This window comes from Leptosomus discolor, chromosome 2, assembly GCF_034619465.1.
Source record: "Leptosomus discolor isolate bLepDis1 chromosome 2, bLepDis1.hap2, whole genome shotgun sequence".
Classification (NCBI taxonomy): Eukaryota; Metazoa; Chordata; class Aves; order Leptosomiformes; family Leptosomidae; genus Leptosomus; species Leptosomus discolor.
In genome coordinates, this window is record NC_141392.1 from 75,632,666 (window position 1) to 75,651,950 (window position 19,285).

Here is a 19,285-nt window from a genome sequence, read left to right on the forward strand (position 1 = left end):
TCTAATCATTCTCTTAGTTGTTGGCCTAATTCTTGCTCTTTTTTCATATATGTGAAATTGTGGAACGTACTTATTTGTTTCAAGTTCCAGCCTTCTACTTCTCTGTTTAGGCCTTTTGTTTTTATTCTGTTCTGGTAATTGAAGATAAGAAATGGTTGATTCTGCCACTTCTTGTCAATAGATGTAAACTCTGGAAGAGCACAGTAGAGAATTCTTGACCATTGTTCCCAGCACACAGATTAGGGAAGGGTGAGATTCCTGGGAAACATCACTTCCTGCAGTACTCTTAGCTGATCAATCCCTTTTTCTATCAGAAAGCTGCAAGCATTTTGTCTTCGAACAAATGACCCAGACAATCTACGTAAATAGTCTTTATAATGTGCTGGTTGGTATTGAGGCATGCAGATGCTGAAGCAAGGTAATAAATTAGTGAGGTTTTAAAGCTTGCTGGTGTTTTATTCTTGAGCTGCACCATTAGCCTTTTGTCACTGAAGAATGTTTCCCAAATCTAACTTTTTATAGCAGAGCTAAAGTTGCTCTGTTACACGTTCACCAACAATTAGTATTGCTTCAGAAAGTTAACTGGAATTGATGAGCTTAAGTTAGATTCAGTTATACCTTCACTGTGAAGTTGTTCAGTGTGTGCTAGATCTGAATGACCACAGTACAATTAACATGTGTTTCCACCTAGATGTCAGTGAAGTAAATACCAGGTTAAATGTTGTTCTGTGAAATTAGTAGATGTTGTCTCTGATTACTTCAGGGCAGTTGGCAAATGAAAGTAAGTCATGTTGAGGTCTGTAGACCAGAAGACCTGGTTGTTTCTCTGAAATTGTGATCAGTGATTTCATCTATGCTGGGAAGTAGCAGATTTGTCCAAATATTGAGGGGAATAAGCACCTTTATTTCTAGGAGATTATTACTGAGAGTGATTCAGCTGTGAAATGGGAGTACTTAACAATTGTAAGTACCAAAGTCTATGTAGAGACAGCTAAAAGAAAGCACATCATTGTAAAGGGGATTTGAGAATTCCCTTTAATTCTAAAAAGTATTGAAATACTGAGCTGCTTGAGGGTTGAGAGGCAGGAAACAGTTTGAAAGGAAGAGACATAGAGGTGAGCGTGGAGGAGGCAAGGAAGAATAAACTACATGGATTTGCACAAAGAAAAGCATAATTAAAGTGGTTCTTGGTACCCTGACAACTGTCTCAGAGTTTGAGAGGAAGCTTCACCTACATAGGTCCAATTTTCCCTTCTTTCATAAGCTGTCCTCTGGCTGTAAACAAAGAAATAGGACTTCAGCTCAAAACTGGCATAAAGCAGCTGAGAAACAACTTCCTTCCCATCCTGTGCAGCTGGTGTGGATGACCTACAAGCACAGACATGAGTTCTAGGCTCTTTGGAGTTGTTATAGGGGAAATAATTTATTTTTTTTTTCTTGAAATGGAGCCTGTACCTGTATTGCTGTTTTAAACGATTCTGTCGTGCTGCCTCAACATCCTTCGTGAATAGACCCTCTCTTTATCGTAAGGCGTCAACTGCAGCGAGTTGGGAGAAAAATTGGAAGAATCTGTCTGCTTGAAAGAGTAAAACAGAACCACCTCTCTGAACCTAAAGGCAGAAAAAAAGAGTAAACACATTCACATAGCTCCATAAACTGGTCAGTACAAAATGCAGGAACGCTGTCTGTTTAAGGAGGAGGAGGAAGAAGGGAATGTTACAAGAATGTAAGAATGTACACAGAAAAACTAGAGATGTCCAAGCCTGATGGAGCAGTGGATTCCCAGGAAAGAGAAATTAAATGCCTGGGCCTCTCCTACACTTTTAAGGCAAATTGTGCCACTCTTCTGTAAGTGCAGATGCTATCAGATAGCAGAAAAGGGCTGGTCCCACAGGCATAAGAGGAGCAAAATTTGGGGAATTCATGTGGGAACGCACAGTCCCCATCTCTCTCACACACGGAAAATGTGGAAACAGGACGGGCTTGAAAAAAAGTAGTAGATTCACTGCTACTTGAGACTTGCCACCCACCCACAGCTCTTCAACCCCATGGAAGTAGTTTCTGATAAAAGTACAAAACGAAAGTATAAAGTTGTAAGATTTTTGTTAAAGATTTTGGGGATAAAACATTTGTAAATTCATTAGTTGTTAATACTTAACATTTAAATGTTTTGTATAATGTTTTTCTTGTATGATGCTAATCAATTTTTTGTATTGAATACAATGCATTATATTTGTTCTTCTGTAAATGCTCTAGCAACGTTTTCTTTTTAAATTAGAGATGTGTTAATCTAACCTTCTGTTTCCCAGGCCAGTATGATCTTCTGTGGCGTTTTCCTCTAGAAATCTTTACTTAATGTCCTGTATCAACTTTATGGATTTTTATTGTTTGAAGCAAACCAGGAAAATGTTTTTGGAGACTTCAGTTGTGTATTTGAGTGACCAAGTATTCTGCTGCTATGCGCAGTCACTGCTTTTGTCTGTATCATAGGTCTGGCGTAATTTTTTTCCCCTCTTTTTCTCTTAATTTCAGCTGGAAGAAAAATAGCAGTCAGGAAAACCAGACACATAATAATAGAAGGGAAGGCATAACTGGGAGCTTTAGTGTTCATTCACAAAACTATCAAATGAGAAAGAGGAAGAGATGGCATAACAGCACATACAACTTAGCTAGAAAGGAAAATACTTGCATTTCTTCTCTCTGCAGCATGTATGAGTTGAATGCTAATGCTGTCGTCCTTAAATCCTGCTGTATAAATGCTGCTTTTCATCTTTGCAGAGAGACTGGCAACAGCATGCAAAACAGTATCAGTGCCCATCCTTTTAACAAAAGAGCACTATGTTGGCAGGCCCACCTCTTATTCCTGTCATGTTAGTCTTAGCCAGCAGCTTTCAAATATCAGTGTTACAGCTTACTAGTTTCTTGCAGGTGTAAAAGCATAAAACAGCTTAAACTGATGATGGAGACCAACTGGATAGTATATGTAAAAATTCTGAGAAGGCAGGATGAAAAATATAAAACTCATCCTCTCCTTAGCTCACAGCCTGTCGTCTTTGTGGTACTACATAAAAGAGAGAGAGAGGAAGCGACAGCAAGACAGACTTCGGTTGAGCTCACATCACCTAGACCTTGGGTTTACCTGCTCATTTTCCCATTTGGAATAATGTCATTGTTTAGCTCCAGGCATCTCTTCTCTAATAGCAAAAAGAATACCACAGGAGGTCTCAACAAATGACACGCTGGTCCATTGGTACAGCTGGTACATGGGACTGGGCTGCAGGAGAGAGCACTTCTGTGGCATAAGTTGAGATGCAGTTTGTCAGCGAGGAAATAAGAAGCAAGAAACAGCAGCACCTCGTGTTAAGTGCAAGAAATCTGATAGGTCTGTTAAACCTGTTGCATAAGGTAGACTTTATGCATACTGTAGTGTAGGAGTTTGGGGTCCCAAGTGTTATTTGGTAGAAAGGAATTCTACTTGGATTTAATCTTTGATTTTTCCTTCAAAGACAATTCAGAGATACACTTAACCAAAAATTGTTTGATTGTAAAGTTAAGGAAATACCTGTGCATCCATGAATTTGTTAATACTAATTACAATCATTTGTGCATATACATTGTGAATGCGTACAGATATACATACAAAACACATATAGGTGTAACTTACTGCAGTATCCGAGCAAATCAACTGCTGGTAGTGTGTTTATTGTTTTCCATGCTTTCAGAAGGATACCGCTTGGATCCAAGTTTTGAATATGGGAAACTGAGACAAAGGGACTATGTTTACGGGGAAATTACAGTAGGGTTTGAATTCACCATTTACTAGCTACTTTATGTTGATTTTTTTCCATGTATACATCTTTGTATGAGTTGTCTGACTGAAACTTAGATGTATCTATTTCATTGTCAATATTTAAGTAGCTACCCTCATCACCATTATGTTAAATGGAAAGAACAGGATCTCATTCTGCAAGAGGTGGCTAAAATATGAGGAATAGTTCACCCAAAGAGGCCTTTTTTCTTCAATGATAATAAAGAGACCAGCCTAGAAAACTTGAGATGCTAAAATTAGTTGAAATGAGACCATCCCCTTAATGCATGTGCAGTGTCTAGTTGGGAAGGAAAAGCAGAGTAAGTAACGCACTGTAAAGTGATACCCTGTGACTCAGTAATGTGCCATTATACAATCCGTAATGGCCTGTACAAGCAAGACTGAGTTCAAAACTAGCCTGCTGATTTTTTTTTTTTTTGGTCTTTTGAGTGATAAACTTTCCAGTCTACATGTGAATTTACATTAAACTATGTTAAAATATGTAATATTTAAGTTAGATACAATTTATTTATATAAGAAAATACATGTATCTGAAAACATTATAAACTTAGGTGGTTTTATGACTTATCCTATAAAACATCTTCCCATCTGAAGGGTGCTAGAGAAACAGTTATTGAGATTGTATGCAGATGGTTTACAGAAGTCATTTTATTCATTAGCTTAAAAGAGAATAGTAAGATTAACTCCAGAATTGATGAAATGTGGAATTCAGTTGCAATACAGGTAGGAGTATTTGCAATAGTAATGTAATAGCCCACAAAAATTTGGTGAAGTAGGAAGTGAGGGAGGTAATGCACTACTTGGGCAAGGAGAAACCCAAAGCAACTGTCCTTTATCACAGGTGGTAGCGGCTACGGTAGTAGCCACTTGCTACTTCTGAAAGGTACACTTGTTTCTGTTCAGAACAGGCTTAAAAGAGCAAGCAGATTCCTGGCATGATGAATACTGTTTTATGTGCCACATATGCAGTTCTTCACAAGTTTCTCATTCACGTTTGCGTCTGTCATGGAACCCATCTGCATAACGTCTTGGCCAGCGTAAAATCTACAAGTAGTTTTCATTTTGAATTATGTGAAACCAGTTTTCAAATATAAACATAAATGACTAATTCCTTCATTTTAAATAAGAACAGTGTTTTGCAATATGCTAGGACCAGGATATTTTCACATTAATTCTTGCAGCTAAATTATGTTCATTTTTTTAACATTTATTCTATGACCATATAAACCATTACGTAATTCCTTTTTATTTAAAAGCTTAGATGGAGCTATTCATAATTTTCAAACCTCATTTGGGAATCGTTGTATGTTGTGCAGAGCAACAAGTGATCATAACTCTTTTTGACACTGATTCTGCTGCTGGAAGCTTCATTCGTTGATAGATTGTTCCAAGTAGCTTTGGGTTTGTACCACTGGTAGAATAGGCTTCCAAAATGAGTAAATTGACTACTTCCACTGCTGATGATCATTTCCTGTCTCCGAAAACAAAGACTTATTCATTTGACATTAGCAGCAGATAGCAAATACACCCCAAATGCAAAGTGTTAGTTCTTTTACTTTCTCTAGAATGCTAGAAATCAAAAACTTAAGTTTAGAATCTTCTGCTTTAGCCAAAAATTGTGTCAAAACCATTCCTTCACAGGTAGTAGTAGGTGGTAAAAGGGATTTTTGCAATTTCTGCTGGCTAGTGCAAAAGCCTAAATTGTAATAAAGAGATAGCCATGCTGAGTAAGAAGATTCAAATACTTTTCACTTTATTTTCACAAAAAGTTGGTGTCCATGGCAGAAGTATGGAGAAGCTCTTTTCTGGAACTGTTCTCAGAGTAGTTAGTTACTTGGAAGCGAGTTGTCATTTGCTTTTGGCTGGGACACACAAGCAAGGAAGACACTTTCATGATAGTCTGAAGCTTCATCTGTAATGACTGTGATACAGCTTCAACTTAGGATTCGGGGAAAGGGTATTCTCCTATATCCAACAGTCAAGAAATGTTGGCATATTTTGATGTAAACACATCAAAAAAGGTGCAAAAGGTACAGAGATCCTGTCCATAAGTCAAGGCCCCTGCCTGCTTCTCTAAACTCAGGACTACAAGCCTGCATCCTGTTGTGGAGTTGGGCATAGACTGTGGTACAGGACCCTCAGTCTGTCGTCCAGTCTTCTACCTCCTGACAGCTGCGCTTTTGTCATTCAGTTGTATTGAATGCTGCTTGCTGGAACTCAAAACCCCTTGACTGAGCTGCACTGAAAGAAACAGCTGTTCTTCCCAGGGAAGCTTCCCTTTTTTTTGCTATAAAAATAACAGATACCTGATGTTACTGTGGCCAGTCTCTTTCTACTCAGCCCAAGAAAATAATTCTTAGGCTCTTCAGCAAGTGACCAGATCGTAATTTCTGGTTTTAATAGTGCCTACTCAAGAGGTAGGTGACGCAGGCTCCTCCAAGCTAACTCCTGCCTGTACTTCGATTATGAAGCCACCTTGGTTTTCCTTCTGTCTGGTCAGCTCCTGTCTGAGCTTGATTGAAAGATGGGGCGGTGACTGTGTCAGAAGACAATTCTGACTTTTCTTTTTGTCATACCTGAGCCAGACGTTTTTCACCTGGCATGAGATACAGCATGAAATGAGTTTTTCTTGTATATCTTACAGAAAGAAGGTAATCTTAAAGGAAGAAGTATTTAAATAGAACTGGAAGATAGGGTTGCTTTTCTCCATGTTTCAGCTTTGGCAGCTCTCACTCAGCCGTGAATTATAGCATTCCCAATAAAGAGTCACCATTTAGGACTAGAATTGTTCTCTGATTATTATAAGCTACACTGCAGTATACATGACACACTCTCATTTGCAAAACATTCAGATAGCGTAGTAGCGAATTCTATTCTATTTCGTAAGGAAAATAGTACAACAAAGTTTGAGGACAGGACTATATTTCATTGCACATCTGTCTTGTGCTGGTAGCTGGGTTTCAGTTTATACTTAATACCACCTGATTCCATCAATAAAAACTGATTAGACCTAGATTTTGTTCTTTATTTGCAAAGACTGAAATAGTAGAAGTATGTTAAAAAAAAATATCCCTATGAAAATATTCCTTCTAAAAAAATTTATCAGTTAAATGTTATTAAAATTCCTAAAAGATTGTCTGTTTTAAATATTATCTCCTAGTCCAGATGCTGCTTTCATAGAAATCCATTGTGGATGCTTCTTTTTTAAACTCAACATGATTAGACTGAAATCCTGTTTATACTCTGTTCATGGAAAATATTTTCTTAAATAATATGAAGCTCATTTTCCTTTTTCCCCCCCTCTCTAGATATGACCCAGACATTTTGTTAGGCTATGAAGTCCAGATGCATTCCTGGGGTTATCTCTTACAGAGGGCTGCTGCACTAAATGTTGATTTATGCCAGATGATTTCTCGTGTGCCAGGTAAGTTATTGTGTAGGGTTTCAGTTCCGTTCCACTAGAAAAAAGTTGAAAACTATGAATAAGTTAAAAAAACAAATGCAGAGTATTTCTGTAGATGGACCTCTTTTCTGTTGTTGCTGTTGTGGTGTTGTAGATACAATCACAGACACATAAAACTTTTTGAAATACCAATGAGATTCTGGGTTTCAGTGTTTTCTGAATTCTTAAATTCCTTTTGTATTCCACTTCTGGGTGTGTCCTGTATCCATGAACCTAGACTTATTTTCAGAAGTCATGTGTGTTAAGTTTTGTGTGTTGGAGGTGCTTCTGCTACCAAACCTTCTCTTGCTTCTCCTTGGGTTCAGTCGTATGTATATATCATTCAGGGTACCTACTATAATCATTATTCGTGGTTTCTCTGGCTGGGATACGAGGACATAAAAATGCTTCTGAGCAGCACTCATCCTGGTCAGCAGCTTTGCAATAAAATCCTTACTTGCAATAGCCATTCTTGTACTGTGGGCAAATTTTACTGGCCCAAGTGCTGATGCTTTCCTCCAGCATTCAGAAGAAGATCTGCCTGGGGTTTTTTTCTTGAAAACCTGGAGAAAGCTATCCAGGAGAGTGGTAAGCCTAGTGTCTATAATTAGCCAAGCAATAGAAGCTATCATTCTGAAGAATGTAGTTAGTAAACAGCTGAATAAATGCGTTGCACCTGAGAAGGGTCGAGATGATTTTGTAAAATTAAAAACTGTCACAAATTTTTTTTGTAGCTCTTTGCAGTCATCAAGATGATGTGGATGAGGGAGATAACGATTTTAAAAATCAAAACAAATGGAGAAGCTGCTTTTGTCAGGGCTCTTGCCAAAGATCTGTACAGAAGCTAAATAGCCATGAAATAAGAAGTGCTTTCCTGTGATTGTCCTGTTAAAAACTTGATCCTGTTACTCTGTAATGGTTGAAAAAAACAAATTAAATGTTAGGAATTACAGAGCAAGGAAAATATAAGCCCGTAAATGTAAAAGTCTGTGGTGTGCTTGCACCTCAAGTACTGCAGTTCTAGCCTCTTTATAACCTTTCCCCCATCAAAATGGATATAGGAGAACTGATAAAAGATGGAACGGGTAGTCCAAATGTGTCTAGTAGGTTAGGATTCCAGAAGAGACAAAACTGGATAAGGAAGGTAAAAGCCTATGAAATCTTGAGGGATATGAAGGGAAATATGCATTGGTTGTTTATGGTCTTTTCCAATGCAAGAATCAGAAATCATCAAGTGAAGCTAGCAAATGGCAGCTACAGAATAGGAGTTGATTTTTTCACCCCTGGGTTATTGAACTCTTCAGTTCCTTACCACAAGATAGTACAAATGCTTGAAGTGTATGTTGCTTTAAGAGGAGTTAAATTCTTTGAAGAAAAATCCATTGGGAGCTATTAAATATGTCAAAATCATGCCTGGCCCGGGAAGCTGCAAATGGTTAGAAGCTGGGGAGTTCTAGAGAGATTATAGCTGCTTCCCCTGCTCTTGAAGCATCTGCTTTTGGGTGCTTCATAGAACATGGTGCTGGGTTAGTTGCATTTTTGGGCTTACCCAGCATAGCAATAGCATCTTTTATGTTGGCATCCTGTGTGCCTGGCCAGGAAAACAGGATGTTTTAGAAGAACTACGTTCACACGCTCCTTCCTTCAGCTTTGAACATTTGTGCACTTTTTTGATGCCTTCAAAATTTTTTGATGCTTTTGATACCTGTGACCTGTTTAGAAAAGGTCTGAATTGTAGAGACCTCCCAGGGACAGAAAACTGTAAGAACAAATTTGCATCTTCAGTCAAAAGTTGTTGGCAACTGGACCTTGGTGAATTTTTAAATATTTAATGTATGAAAACAGGAACACATTACAGTTTAACTATGAATTGGCCATCAAAGGTCACGAGTTTCTTCCTTCAGCACAAACGTCTCCAATTTGTTCTTCAGGAATAATAACTGATTGCATGAACCTTGTTATTACATTCCCCTGATGGTTCAAATGGAGATGTTGCACTGATTGCAATAGTCGTGCCTCTGGGAGCAGTCTTCAAAGGTATTGAAGGATGTTCAGAAAAACTTTTGACCCCTTACACTTCAAGATTTGCCATTTCTTTGGTAAGAGGAATGGTGAGTGTTGCAGTTGGAAGTTTCTTAAACCTCGAAAGATCACAAAGGTTTACCGCTCTACTGTAGGAGTATGGCTAAACAATCTCTTCAGTTTGGGACAGGTAACTAATGTGTCTCTGCTTTTGTTCTCAAAGGCTGAGTTGCAGCTCTTGTCTTGCAGGACAGTAGCTACATCTGCACTGTAGTTGATGCAGAACCGACAGTTACATCAGCAGAGCTCTCCATAGTACCCCCCTTCATGACAGAAGCCATTGTTCAGGTTACTGGAATTGGGGGTACACATGAAGAGTTCCTCAAAGAGGAAAGGTTACATCTCTGGGAACTGCATGGTTCTTGATGGCAATGTCCCTGTGTGTTTCACAGTCAGGCTTCCTTCCCTGCAGTTGCAAATTCCCACACAACGTGGGTTCAGTTCTAGTGAAGGAAACCAGGGTTGTAACCCGTAACATCTTTGGACATAAAATTTGAGTGGGCATGCAGGACGTAGATGTGATCTCCACAGCGCTGGTATTCATAGTACAAGTGTTTTTGTGCCAGGTGGTAGATGCACACCCAGAAGTGGAATATGTAGCACTTAAAATGTTTCTAAGAACTAGTGTTACTGTAAGGTAAGTAATTGTTCTTTTTGACTGAACTGCAGGAGAAGGATAAGGTAATGTTCACACTGATGAGCTCCTCTCAAAAATGTCATGCCATAAGTGTGAGCTTGCATGCATGGCCATAAACGTACAAGTGTTGTGTTCTCTGTTGCTTTGTGGCCTCCTTGTCCATGGTTTTGACCCCATCTATGTTCCTCTTGCTTTTCCAACCCCTATGCTTCATATTTCCCTCCCTTCTTCACATGCTGTATTTTCAGAACAGGAAGTGCTCCTTCAAGCAGTATGCTCCTCTTTCCTCCTATTGAAATAAAGATGGAAGGTACTTTTCCTTCCCTTTCCTGTGATTTCAACTTAACAAAAAGAAAGCTGGACTTCTCTCTGGTTTTGCTTTATTGGCTGAGTCTGGTGCTGCCTCTGCCATTTACAAGTGAACTATTCATAAGTCATTAGGACACACCACAAGAGAAGTGAGTACTGTGCCTGTGCGTAGTGGCATTTTTTGTGTGTGCACTGTGGCCTCCCGTTCCTTCCTTTGCATCACAGCTCAAAGTTAGGGAGTGGGTAACAGAGGATGAGAGGAGACTTCTCTGTATTTCATCTCATGCACTTGCAAGATAGGAAGAATGTCCAGTTCTGCTTCTTTCTTTATTTCCAAGGAGGCTCATGTGGTTCTGGTGATATATTCCCCCCAGCAGTTGTACAGCACTACAGGCTTTGGTAATTTTGTGATGCTCATCACACGCAGAGTCTCTTGTTCATCAGGGCAGTGGGTCTCTTTTGTGACCGCAGTACATTTTGTTGCCTGTCTTTACCAGCAAGACATGAAGCAAACTCAAGAAACATAGGGAGTCTCCTAAACAAGTCAAAAGAGAACTAGGATGACACTGCCGAATGTAGGACTAACTGATAGTTTCTGCTTCCAAGAAAAAAAAAACGGGGGGGAAGAATCTAAGTTCCTCACTTTCACAGGAGATCCAGCATGTGGAAATGAAGAAAAGCAGAAGAAAAAATGTTGCTGGTTGTGGGGCTTTTTTACCATCCAAATCTGAAAAGGGAAATTGCTATTTTTCCTCCTTAAAAATCTGAAACTATAAGGAGGTTAAAAAGATGGTATGCATTTTTATAAAGTGCATGAAAGATCTGCCAAATTTTGTAAAGGCTCTGTTATTTATTGATAAGGCCAGTAAATGATAAATAGGTTTTCTTAACCATGTTTTGGTTGATACGATACATATTCCAAAGATAATCTGTATTATGTTCTTTGACAGCAGTTCTGCAGAATTTCAGGCAATATTTACTTCTGTCTTCAAGGGTAAATGCGCTTCATGGCTGTCCAAGGACCTAATTGCTCAGTTCTAATCATTATTGCAAAGCATCATGTATTCACACTTCTATACCCTCTGTCCAGAATGTTCTGCTTTTTCTTAGTAGGGTACTGTGCAGGGGTATCTGATAAGAGTAGCGCAGAGTACACAACCAACAGTTGAAAAATGGGTGTGGATTTAGAATTGTGGGGAAGTTGCCGCAAATTACTTTCTTTTCCGTTAAACTAGTAAGAAGGGACAAGACAGTGCGTTTTCATGTTGAATTTCGACCTGTGTCTTACATTTTAAACAACACCTCTCTGTAAACTCAGGAAAGAATACCAAAACTGTAGCCTTAGGTTGACTGAAAAAAGACAGTTTCAAGAAACATATGCCAAAAAGACTGTCGTCTTTTGTGTAGTATTTCAGAGCATGAAAAAAACCCAAGGCTGGTAAAAGAGGGTATCTTTTCCTGTACTGCAGTCATGCTGTCTTACAGAAAGATTCAGAGTGCTACTTCTGCCCCTGCGTTTATGCCTTCCTATTTCCTTCTCTTTCTGTTTGTGCTATCCAGAACTCGTATCTACCTGCTCCCACCGCAGTGGGTTTGCTTTTACTGTATGAAAGGCACTGAGTTTTCTCTCCCATGACCTGGTTCTGACTGCTTACAAGTTTACAAGTAAAGCCTTGAGTTATAAACTCGTAGGACAGAAATAACTATTTTTTTTTTTTTTTAAATGTTCTGCACTAATGTGCATGCAGCTAGCTCTCATGTAACATTTAGCGTTGCTTAACGAATATATTCGCTATGGAAAATACATTGCCATGGACACCATTTCAATGAAAACAAAGTAAGAGTTATCTTGGATGTGCAAGAGCAGAAAAACCTGGGGGAGTTTTATTTAGAGATCGCGTGGAAGACTGGTAAATACACAATCTTGTGCAGTCGGTAACAGTCTTTATGAATTCTCGTTTCTCTAGAGAGCTCAAATTGGAAGAGGGATAGCTTGGTCTGGTCTTGACTGTCCTGTAACTTGTCTAAATCTATTCTCTCTTAATGTCTTTAGATGAAAAGAAAGAGAACAGATTTGCAGCTGAGCTGGATGAATATGGGTCGGATACAATGAGTGAAATAAATATTGTTGGGCGAATTATCTTAAATGTTTGGAGAATGATGAGAAATGAGGTAACGTTTTTAAAAGGTTAATGTATTTGACCTACTCGGGTTTTTTAATTATTGTAGACTTTATTGAAAATTTTGTGTAACTTTATTCTTTTTTTCATACAGCTTTTCAAATAGAGCAGTCTGCCACTTTGTGAGACTGGATTTTGTGTATCACTAAAATGTAAAATACTGAAGCCCTTACCTTTCAGTAATGTTACTCAGTGATATACTGCTTTTCACTTCTTTATGGATTTTGAGAACAGCTTACCTGTTTTCGCAATTTGTCTAGTATGGTGCTTTTACTAAAATAAGTACTTGAACTTACTTTAAGCTGTCAAACTTACTCATTGTTCTGCTGTTTCAGACCTTACATTTAATACTCAAATGGTTCAGTCTTTACAAGTCTTGTTCTGACCAAATTCAGACCTGATCTTTGTGATTTACTTAATTCTGCATATTCTTTTCAATCGATGAGGGATATTGTACCTGACTTGTAAATAATTAGGGACTTCTAAGTATGTATGTTTACCTTTTTAGCAAAGAATACGAATAAAAAGGTAATAAATTTAGTTGTCACAGTTTTTAAAAAGTAGGGATTTCTTTGACTGTGAAAGACATCATGCATGTTAACACATCCTCTGTGTTTTTCTAGGTGAATCTAATGAATTACACTTTTGAAAATGTGGGCTTTCATGTTCTTCATCAACGTTTTCCTTTGTTTACTTTCCGAGTTCTGTCTGATTGGTTTGATAATAAGGCAGATGTCTACAGGTAATGATCTACTGATCCATTTTGTTTGATTTTTTTAAGGCCAGATTATTAACATTGGATAGGTATAAGTTAAAGTCAGCATAGGGAGAAATAATCAATTTAGCTCAGGTACTTGAACAGTCTATATGCAGCAACATGAGCTTATTCACTCTACTGTTGTCCTGTTTTCTGTTGTGTAGTTATATATACCCTCGGTATATATATATATATATATATATACCCTCGGTATTTCATCTTTGTGTATTTTTCTGTTTAAAGTACACAAAACCAAAACAAATTTTCAGTTAGAGTTTCAGTGTATCTGAACAGATGTACTATTTTGAAGTTCTGTAAGGTCTTTATTTTCTATATCAGAAATCTATATCTATATCATCAGAAAGACTTTTAATGAACTGTCAGGTTTCTGTTTACTTCACGGTGCATGCCAACAAAGCTAGGCTTAAAAATAGTACAAAACAGGGTGCAAGATGTTAAGACAGTAACTATAGCTGCTTAAAAATAACCTTTATACGACACATATCACACTGGACTTCACTCTTCCTTGGAGTGATTTGGTATCGTGTGATATGAACAGCTCATAAAACTGCGTACTGATATGAACATCATTCATGACGTGCACATAATTTCTGTGAAATACTTTTCAACTAGGTGGAAACTTGGTTTAGTGCTGAAATTATAAATTTATGTTCAGCTGAGATAGGTATTGTTAATGTAGAAGGTTAATACAGAAGGTATTATATTAACAATTGTATTAATTGTTAATACAGAAGGGTTTTGTTCCACAAAAGTCCACTCAGTTAAAAAAACCCGACACGTAAACAGATGAAGAGAAACTTGAGTTTCCGTTTCAGTAGTCCTTTAGGAGAGTAAGGAAAATAGTACATAGTATGTCATTGAGATACGCCTTAACAGTAGCTTGCTGTAGCACATTCCGTGTGTATCTTTAGAACACATAAGTGTATATCTGTGTGTGCCACATTTTTGAAAGAGCCATATGAAAATGTCCTAGGGGAAATTTTGTTTGCTGGTTTGTAACAAGCTATCATAAAAATACATTTTTGTAAGTAGAAAGAGCAACACTCTCCTGATTGTTTGTAACAAGGCGTTCACTTTCACAGATGGAAAATGGTTGATCATTATGTTAGCCGGGTCCGTGGGAATCTCCAGTTGTTAGACAAACTGGATTTGATTGACAGAACAAGTGAAATGGCGAGACTTTTTGGCATTCAGTTTTTACACGTATTAACGAGAGGCTCACAGGTAAGATTTGGTTTTCCTTACACTTCACAAAAGCAAAGTAGTCTTTACAAAATCGTTCATCAGTATCTTTTCAGTCAGTATATCTGTTTTCATAAGGTCACAGAAAACTGTTTTGCATAACATCAAGTGTAAAGAAAGGCAATTCAAAAGCAGTAGTAATGGATTGAATGGATAGTCTCAGAGATTAAAAATAGCTGTTTATTTTTAACAAGCCCCCCAAATGTAAGCACGCCAGTGAGTCTCTTCTACTGAGTGAGTCTGAACATGAATGCTTTTTAAAACAATAAGAAATATAATTGAGAATGTCTTAGAAAGATGAGATGATTTTCTTCCAGGGCAGACAAAGCTGCATCAAAAATGCTCTAAGTGACATTTCCTGTGAAGCAGACCTCTGGGTGAGATTTGATGATAAGACAAGAAGGGCTCTGGCTTTATTAAGTACATGTGTCATGCAAGTTCTGTGTGGTTCTGTTATTTTGATACTAGCATCAGAGGGAGAGGGAGCAAGACAGATATTTACACTGCTCTTCCTTTGAGACCCCAGCAGTTTCCAGTCATATCAAAGGCTTTCCTTGCCCAGATTCTGAGTGACTAGACTAACTAGACTGTTTTCGTGGCTTCGCATGAGCCCTGAACAGCACCTGAAACAAGAGACCGCTACTCTCACTCATGTGGTCTGCACTTCTGTTGTCTTCTTTCCTACCCTCCTTCTGCTTTCTGTTTTAATAGACATGTAGCTGAGCTGACCAGGATTGATTATTTTGCCAACTTCTGTGGACAAAAAGGCAACTTAAAAACTAATGCCCTGAGCAGACCGGCATTGTCTTGAGCCAGCCAGAAACGGGAGTGCCTGAAGCTGCCATTCCTTAACAATTCAACCCAATTCAAAAACGTTGCCATCTTTTTTTCCTTTGACTGCAGTTGCCTGTGTCATCTCTTGACCCTGTGCAGGTTCTTGTTGGTCTTGCTGGTACTAGCCCTGTATTTTGGGCGGGGGGCGGCCCTGGCAGCAGAACCATGTTGGTGTTCAATTGGTATTTGTCAGTTCAGCTCCCTGATCCGGTTTACCATGGGATCCGAAAAGTACCGCTGTTGGAGCAAGGGAAGAGAAACGCACAGTGAGGGACAGGGAGGGTGGGACTGGCATACTGCCAACGTAGATATGCTTAAACTGTCACGATTGCAGCCCGCAAAGACTGTTCTGCCTGTCATTTTCTCAAATGGCTGTGAGTGGGAGTGAGCAACAGAAACATGCTGCATTTTCTGTCCTGACTGTTCTTTTCTCTTTCCTTCTGTGCACGTATGTTTTGTTTCCACTGAAACTTTCTAGATCACAAAAATAGCAGTCGCAACAATTCCCAGTCACCTCAAATAATTTTTTCCACTCGGGAGAATCATCACTGCCGTTTATGAAGATACTCCTTTTCTCCTTAGCTGAAAAAGTTGTTAAATGGAGTAGCACTAATAATAGATTTCAGATATTTTATTTTTTCCATATTTTTGTATCTCTTACAAAGTTTTACAAGACCTTTTTTAAAGGTAGTTTTTTCTTTTATTTTATTAAGCTATCTTGAGTATTCCATAGTAGACTAAACAAATCTAACAGGGAAATTGTCATAGGCCTATGGATTATTAGTCAGACAATTGAAGAACTTGATGAAAACTAGGAAAAAAGAACACAAAACAAAACAAAAAACCCCTAGCTCTTGCCAGATCCAATCCCTGACCACCTCATCACACATCTGACCTCATCCCTGGACACAAATTAGTGCAAGGCAGCAGCAGCTTATACTTCTGCAAAGCTACGCTTTCAAACCCCAACCTGTTTGTAAGATAGCAGGGTCTTGTTAAAGCTGTTGGTTCTCTACGTTCATTTATAACATCAAAGTTAAAGAAATTATACTTAAGTCATTCAGTACAATACTCGAATATGTATTGTGTCAGGCAGAGGGCTTTTGAATAGTGATTTAGTTGCTTACGAAGAACAGAATCTTAGAATTATATGGGATTGTTCTTTGATATTTTTGGATTTTCAGTCCTTTGCCACCCATGTACGTAATTTTCAGCTATTTTGTTATTTCTTGTGAATGAACACAGTGAATACCTGGCTATCAGTGCTTTTAAAGCCTTACTAGAGCATTGAATAAAAAATAAATAGGGATGTTTTTTTCTCATGGTGCTGCCTCCACATACGACATTTTGTGACGTCTTGAACAAGGTGAAAGTTCTTAAACTTTTGGGGGTTTTGTGCTTCCTATACTACGTGTGGCATCATCAGGGAGAAAGCATGGTACCCAGTGCAAAGCAGCAGACTTTTGAAATGGGCTGACTTAGATTCTTACTTTGATTCTCTTGCTGCAAAGTACATTCTAGTTGCTTCTCATGGTTAAAAGCTTGGAGGCACAATTTCGAGCTTATACAGCTCCCATGTTCATTTCTCTGTTTTCCCAAATGTTGAAATAAAGATGCAGTGCATCATTCCTGGAATGATGACCTGGAAAATGGTCATCAACTGCATTGTTATACTTCATTCTCTTCAATATTTTGCAAGTCTCACAAAAATACAGTTTAGTAAATGCTCATTCACTGACTGTAGCATGGCCATCCGTATATATTGTTGCAGCCTGTTGGATGTTTATTTTTCCATAGATAAAAATTAGAAGTGCTTGATTTTTAGTTATTAAGGCTAAATGATGAGGAAACCCATGGAAAAGTTCCACTGTATGTGATAGAAAATGTACCTTAAAAGTGAGAGTATGGCTATTTATTTTGGAAAACTAGTTGTCCGTGCTTTAAATTCAGGAAATGTAAGTGTGTACTTACACAGTTTGATACACCCAAGTTTATTCTGCATTTTTGAAATTACAATGACTATATCCAATCTGTTTTGCAGTATCGTGTGGAATCTATGATGCTGCGTATTGCAAAGCCAATGAATTATATTCCTGTGACACCCAGCATCCAGCAGCGAGCTCAGATGAAAGCCCTGCAATGTGTTCCCTTAATAATGGAGCCAGAATCCCGCTTCTACAGCAATGCTGTTCTTGTGTTAGACTTCCAGTCATTATATCCCTCCATTGTGATAGCATACAACTACTGTTTTTCAACCTGCCTGGGACATGTTGAAAACTTAGGAAAGTAAGTTGTTAATCTTTCCTCACAAGCTTTAATTCTGTAGAGACTTCAGCATCTCTTCTAAGGTACTGAGAACCCCTGGTTGTCATTGGAAACAATGGGCATGTGTGAATAGCACCATTTTGTGCTACACAATAGAGATGATAAAGATCTACCCTGTGGGTGGGGGTGGGGGGGTGTATACACACACATATACATAATGCACATCAATATGTATTTTTAATTAAACACAGAATTAGACTCTGTTCTGTTAAAAAAACCTAACTGTATGTCCATGTGTGTACAGCTGTCCCATTATTGCGGTGATGGTAGTTTTTCATACTGCTTCAGAATAAGTTAAAATGTGACATAAATCTACTACCTGGTTTCAAAACTAGTATTATTCTGCTGTATGTTAATAAATTATTGTTGTTCTCTTTTAACAGTTGTAGTTCGCTCTGGTCTTAACTATTCAAAATGAAAAGATACAATGAATTACTCTGTGTGGCATCTCTTAGTGAGCTTAACGGCAATTCTGTTAATTGGAAAAAAATCTCATTGGTCATTATAGCATTTTATTTATAATTCTATATAGCTAAGGAATTTTAAATTATAGTATGTTTGTTTATACCTGAGATTATAATTGTGATTGTATCCTTGCTAGTGTTACCAGCGTTTTAATGTGAGTTGATGCTTTTCCTTGATCAGGCTGTAAATGCATGAATTGTCTTCATATTTAATTTTTCTCTTTATTAGATATGATGCATTCAAATTTGGCTGTACATCTCTCAGAGTGCCTCCTGACTTACTTTACCAGATTAGACATGATATCACAGTGTCACCCAGTGGAGTAGCTTTTGTCAAGGTAACGATATTAGTGCTCTGTGACGGGCATTTTCCCTTCCTGTTGGCTGACTAGCTTAAGATCAGATTGATCTTGTAGTTTATATTTTGCTGCGTTAAGAGCAGACAGAAGGGGGGAGGTTCAGTTTCTCATTTCCCGGTGTTTTTTGATATTTGTTAGACTGCTGAACTTCTGGCAGTTCAGGAAATATTTATGCTTTATTTCATTTGTACTGAAGGCTTATTTCATCTATAATTAAACTGTATTTTACTTGCGCAGTTTGGGGATCAAACAGCAATTATCTGTGTGTAATACTTCATTCTTCTTCTGCCTGTGTAGCAGAATGTTTTCCTAGAAAGAGAATCATGGTTCGGGAGATGAAACTCCCTGACTTGCTTTCTGTTGTTCTCATTTTGTGTTATGTGTACTGCTGGCTGGTTTGTAATGAATTAATAAATAAGGCCTGGAGCTCTTACAAATAATTAGCCAATCACCGGCATACATGTATTTCATGTAAAACAAAAACTTTAAGTAAAGAATATTTGCAGAATTTTAAAAATATCGTATTCCTTTAGCATTTAACATTTTGAGAATTAACGGTTAAATATTGAAGTCCCATTTTAGTTAATAGGTTATCTAAACGTTGGGTTAGCGGGGCTAATGAAAACAAAGAACAAAAAGCTATTTACCCTGCCCTTAAGAGCTTTGCCCGTATTCCGAGTTGCTCGTAATATTTGTGGGAAGAGCCAAACCGTTGGTGCCTAAGGCACCTTGCAAATTTGTTTGTCTTCTTAACAGTGATTATCTTAACAGTTCTGGGTTTTGCTTTTACTCTTAACTATTTAG

At 38.1% G+C, this 19,285-nt stretch overlaps 1 protein-coding gene across 2 annotated transcripts in view; it reads left to right on the forward strand.

Moving 5' to 3' along the window:
• Positions 1-19,285, forward strand: part of REV3L (REV3 like, DNA directed polymerase zeta catalytic subunit) — a 124,918-nt gene that overhangs the window by 94,276 nt on the left and 11,357 nt on the right. For both annotated transcript variants that reach the window (XM_086482432.1, XM_086482431.1), the window contains exons 19-24: positions 7,138-7,253; positions 12,353-12,471; positions 13,103-13,221; positions 14,340-14,481; positions 17,375-17,619; positions 18,352-18,460. In XM_086482432.1, the coding sequence (XP_086338558.1) occupies positions 7,138-7,253; positions 12,353-12,471; positions 13,103-13,221; positions 14,340-14,481; positions 17,375-17,619; positions 18,352-18,460 (850 nt within the window). The remainder of the gene's footprint in view (positions 1-7,137; positions 7,254-12,352; positions 12,472-13,102; positions 13,222-14,339; positions 14,482-17,374; positions 17,620-18,351; positions 18,461-19,285) is intronic.